General features: G+C 55.2%; 1 protein-coding gene across 1 annotated transcript; it reads left to right on the forward strand.

Moving 5' to 3' along the window:
* Nucleotides 1-53: 53 nt before the first annotated feature.
* CSUI_010546 (uncharacterized protein) lies at nt 54-5,158 on the forward strand (the record flags this gene model as incomplete). The annotated part of the gene is made up of 6 exons (XM_068070649.1): nt 54-732; nt 1,626-2,157; nt 2,585-2,967; nt 3,338-3,436; nt 3,941-4,022; nt 4,845-5,158. Coding segments are annotated over 6 exons (1,923 nt in total), but the record flags the coding sequence as incomplete, so codon positions are not given.
* Nucleotides 5,159-5,552: the final 394 nt, after the last annotated feature.

Raw genomic sequence — 5,552 nt, forward strand, 5'->3', positions numbered from 1 at the left:
CAAGTGCTCCGTTCCCGCCCGCTACACTGGTGCGGGCGGGAACGGAGCACTTGGGGTTGGATCCGTTCTGTCTGTCGCGGTTAGGTTTTATATCGGACACTTCCTTGGCTGCCTCGTTAGTACATCGCCGTTTTAATATATTCCGCTCTCTTTCATGTCTCCCTCTGCTTGCTGCGCAGTACGGTCGCTCCTCGCTTTGTCGTTTGACTTGGCTGTTTCGAGGCAGCTCAGTTTCTAGTAAAAGCTCTGCTGCGTCGCCTGCTCCCGCGCTCTTCTCGGGGACTCGTCAGGCTGCGGCCGTATCCTGCGAGCTGCTGCAGGGTGTCTCGGAGGGGCAAGATCCAAGGCGTTACCGGTCAGTACTCTCCTTTGAAGCTGTGATCGGACAAACCTTTTCCCTCTGCCAAAGTCTTCAGGAACTGTGCTGCACACCTGAGACAATAGAAGCTCACAGCAGCGGCACTCCTTTTCTCCGGGTGTTGCCTGCATCGGCTGGCGGTAGAGAACTTGACAGAGAAACCAGTGCTGCCTTTCAAAGGACGCCGGGCGAGCATCCTGAGGAAGGCGTGCCGGGGAAAACAATTCCGAAAGGTTCAGGAGGGCATCGCAGTCAATCACTGGCTCCCAGGAGCGACGCAGCGGCACCAGGAGCTTCTTTTAACGTTGCGTCGAGCGAGGACTTGGGCAGGATGGCGCGAGCGCTTGAGCTACTCGGAGACCTCATTGCATTTGGTCGGTCGCTCTCAAGCTGACTATACTGGTGACCGAGAAAGGGGGCCTAAGCACGCATCTCTGTACTCGTGGCTAGCTGCGCGAATTAGATATACTTGGCTGTTGCTCTGGTATGTCAAGTTGTACAGGCGGGCCATTGCATCTCTCCACCCGACCGGCCGCGCTGTCCCTCCTGCGTGTCTTCACTTTTTTCACGCCAGCTCAGACTTCGCGAGCTGACCACTACGGGGAATGTCACGGTGTTATTTCCCTGCGCAATGTCCTGCTGGACGCAGCCTGTAGCAAACGGCTCTGTAGCTACCATTTAGGGGGACTCAAAGCTTTCGAAGGTTTGCAGGAAAGGAATGCTTCTCCTGAAGGCCACACGTTGTTCTAGTCCGATGTATGTCGTTGCACAGTTTTTCGTTTTGTTGAGAGGTGGAAGCCTTGGTATTGCAAGCGCTCTCCAGGACGGACGGCGCCTGAACAGGTTCTTACGGATTATCGGCGCCGCCACCGGCAGCTTATGGGAACCAGCAGCAAGAGGGGCCTACGTCTTAGGGAAAGGCACGAACCACCAGCCGTGGTGTGTGGAGACGTGATGTCCATTTCAGTACATTGCGTTGCTCTTTCCAGGAGCTATTCTCCGGGGGCGTTTCGACGTTTTCGGCGTTCAACGCGCTACCGTGTTCGTTGTCTCCTCGCCACCTTGAGTGTGCTCGGCTGGAGCCTTAGTGAACTGAGTTTCCGGGTCGCCGAGTGGCAGTGAGTGGATGCACTAAGAAACAGAATACCCTCTGGCCGCAGTTGCTGATTGGCAAGGCGTCATAGCTATTGCCGACCGGGCTCCTCTCTACATCTTGAAACGTAGGGGAGCTGCATTCCGGAAGCGTTTGGCCTCCTTTCTTTTCCAGGCAGTGGGCAAGCGGTTCCGAAGGAAGGAGCTCTAGGCATCTCTTTGGGCAACTTTGAACGGCTAGAGGGCGGCCGCTATGTAGTGCTCGACGTTGCGGCAGTTCTTGACATTATTCAGCAACAAGTGGAGACAGCTGTAACTATCTTCGGAACACGGATGATGACAATCAGGTCATTCATGGACGGGGAGTCGACTGACGGAAGAGAAGTGTTCTGTGGTTTTCGCGAAGCGAAAGATCACGGAAGAGAGGAGTCAGAGAGTGAGACAAGACCGGGAGAACCTGCGGAAGACAGCAGCGAGGAAGGATCGGATCCGGCTGTTAGCATTAAGAAGGGTGGCCTAGTGTGGAGAGAGAGTGGTGCTGGTTTTGTCGAGCAAAGAGCCAGTGGTCCGTACCTTTTGACTCCTGCCTTTGAAAAAATCTTCACAGCGGCGCTTACCTGCGCAATGGTTCTAATTGAGGTGATTGGTGACGCCGGCGTCATGACGGACGTGGACGGCTTCGTGCGCCTAGCGCTCACTTTGCTGCAGTGAGTGGAGAAAGGCTCCTAGTGATAAACTTTGTTCAGGGGTAGAGAACTGTAGACGCGTCAGCGCTAACGAAACAGAAGATGGCGTTAGGAGCTTAGACACAATGACGTACCTCGAGGCGCGCCTGCTTGGCCTCTTTGGGAATACGCAGCCGTATTTGTGCCCTGGCGGTGACTAGCCGCGCGGTGAGCGTGACTACACGACAGACGTTCGATAGTCTAATTCTCTTGTGCCCGTCGGTGATCACTTCCGTGGATGAGCGATGAGCGGACAGGCATTCGAAGTGTTTAGTTTCCTTATTCAGCAACTGTACATCAATATGGTCGTTCTCAGCTTGCTAGTCTCGACCTTGTGCGATGTGAGACTGGCGTGCCCGCCTCACTGTCACAGCTCCGCTCACACGCACGCGTTCTCTGCAACCTTCAGGCCCTCGCCTCGCGGCTTGCCCTTTCTCCTCGCGGCACGTTTCTCCAGAGTCATTATTTCTTTCTTCGAACGGCTCTTCACTACCGCCCCTCTGTTCGTTCTTCCTCTCTCTGGTCCGTGTTTCAAGTGGACGGCCTGTCTCTGCGATGCCTTGGGCCACCCACTTTTTTCCGAGTCTTCCTTGGGTAGGAACTTCATGCCCGGTTTTCGAGACCCGGCGCTGTTGATGCAGCGCAGAGCGCTGATCGCGTGCTGCCGGGCCGTCTTCTGCGCCCCCTTCGCTCAGCTCGGACAGCCGTGTTTCTTCAACGCGCCTCGGCACATCAACGCTCCCGACGGAGGGGGCCTGGTTCGGCAACCCGATTCAGCGAGTGCTATGCCAGGTAGGAAAACCACGCACGGACTATACAAATACTGCTGCGCAGGCCGAAAGTAGCCTCGTCGAGGAGCTGCAGGTCTGGCGACGTTTGTGGTGATCAGGAAGATAACACCAGCCAACGATCAAAAGAGGTTAGTGCTAACTGGTCCTTTCGTCCTGGGCAGATGTAGGGAAGACACGCCTCGCTCGGACATTCCTTCGGTTGTTATCTCGCTGCCGGCGAACTGTAGGGCACGGCTACGGACGGAAGCGTGCGCTATTCGTAGAGGGTGGAAACGTACAGAGAAGCGACGGGCTGTGCAGGCTTTTGCGTCGGTCCTGGTGTGAGACAATGAATATTGTCGGAGTCCTGCGTGGCTGCGGATTTTTTGTAGGCTGGGACACTAGCGCTTCCGAAGACGACGGGGTGCACTTGCTTTCGCTCGTCTGGAGAGAGTGCTGCGGACTTCTCACCATGCTCATCGACCTCCAGGGTAATTGGGGGGGAGTCGTCTGTTGGGTATGCGAGACCTTGTACAGCTGTCATAGCACGGTGGCCGCTTCTTTGCATTTGACTGTGTATTTGTCCTTTCCGCGATGGTGTCGGTGTGCTACCGGCTCCACCTCTGTATGTCGTTCTACCGAGCAGAGGTCTCAGCGCGAGACCAGTCTTCGATGCGAAGAAGCGAGAATAAGCTAGCTTGCTCCCGCAGCTGTCCTACACCCGATTCTGGTGTAGATAATCTGTACATCTGAAGAAGAGGCAGAAGTCAAAGAAATATGCATGTATAATCAGCATGCGGCGTACACACAATCCCACAGCGGGCCCTGCATAGGTTATCAGCAAGGTCCCTTTGTTCGGGTGAAATATTGGGACTCTGAATGACCTGCGAACAAAGAGTGGAAGCGGGAAGGCTGTCTCGACGAAGTAACGGAGTCGACTAGCCTGGCCGCTACGAGCATTCTGTTCATGTCCTGCTAATGCTGTGGGCATTCAGTGTCTCGATCCGTCGGCGGACCGCAGACTTTCGCCCGGTTACGGGGTGCTGTTGATGGTCTTGCTCTTGGCATTCTTCTTCGGTATGTTGCGATTTGTCCGCTGAGCCGGACAGCTCTCTCAGCACATGCTAATATGTATTCTAGCCTGGGTCGTACGACAGGACACTATACTGATAAGCTAGCTGGGCTGGAGAAGAGCGTGAATGGGTACCCGGAGAGCAGGGCGCACCTGTCGACCACTGAACTGGCTGGGATTCGTATGCGATTGCCTGGCTGGGGATGTATACCCTAGGAACGACGCACCAGTGGCTTGCTTGGCATAGCTGACGTAGTCGGTTCCTTTGTCTCAATCCTATACCCGGAGAGCCTTGGTTTCTCGAGCGTGAACCGAGGGGTCGGGGTGCCTGATCCATTTCCCTCTCTAAGAGCCTGTGTGGTCACCCACTAGTGTTACAAACGAAGGCCGACGGAAGTTCCCTGTGGTCCTTCTCTCCGGGTCCGTCCCAGGTGCCATGTTGACTTCTTGTAGAGTTGAGCAGTCTTTCTCAAAGTGTTATGCGGACCAAGGTGACGCGTGCACTCGGACTGAACGAGGGCGCCCTCTGCCTCGTGTGCCCTCTCAGACAAGATTTAATTACGTCTACACGTACGTAGAGGGCCAGAACAGTGTCGTCTACTAGTGTTCTCCCGGAGCACATCAGTCATGATCCCTCACCTGTTGTCCGCAGTGCCCATCCTTGCTCAACGTGGCTGAATGCCGTGCCACCACAGAATCACCTGTTGGGTCCGGGTGGAAACTGGTTTTTTTTTGTGCACGGCTAAGACCAGACGTACAGTCAAGCAAGCTTTATTGTGTTCGCGTTCACGGACAGACACGATGTGAGCTCTTCTTCTTTTTCACAGGGGTTTGGCGGCCCCGTCGGAGTCCATCAATCTCGCCTCCCCTCTTGCGTCTGCCGTGGTCACCGACGCCGAGAGCCTCACAGCAACACTCCGGCTGCTTACTTTTTCCTTGGGTGAGTGCTTGGTTTTTCTCTCTCCCTTCCAGTAGTTGTCCTCGCGGCATTATACTATACAACGGTGTGGCTGGATGACTCTTGTCTCTCTGTTTCCTGGAGAGCCCCTGTCTTCAGTCAAGAAAGCAGACGTCTGCTCGCCAGTACATGAGTACGGCGCCTGACGTGTCCGGTCAACAGAGGATGACGCCCTTAGTGAGTGTGTTTCTGCTTGTGACTGTAATCATCCATATACCTGCAGACCTCTCGCGTTTGTTTCGTAAGCTGGTGTTGGTTCGAACGAATGACATACCTGGTATTCTCCGGGTGACCTGTGCATCCGGCGTGTTCCGTGCGAGACCGAATGACTGCGGCAGGCTCTAAACGTGACTCGCAGATAAGCTCGAGGCTGCCTTTTTTGTCCGCACAGCGGAATGCTGGTAGAAAGATAGACTGCCGTGTCTAATCCGGGTACAGCCTTAGACGGTGCAGCCTGCGCCTGATCCGCCACTTCGAGAGATTCTTGTTGGCATGAGGGGGGCCAAGCAGAGAAGTCCCAGAAGTGTCCGGGAGCAGGAGACGCTGTCGCGTGCCCGTCCGTTTTTTTTTTTTTTTT

Source organism: Cystoisospora suis (assembly GCF_002600585.1).
Source record: "Cystoisospora suis strain Wien I chromosome Unknown contig_7730, whole genome shotgun sequence".
Classification (NCBI taxonomy): Eukaryota; Apicomplexa; class Conoidasida; order Eucoccidiorida; family Sarcocystidae; genus Cystoisospora; species Cystoisospora suis.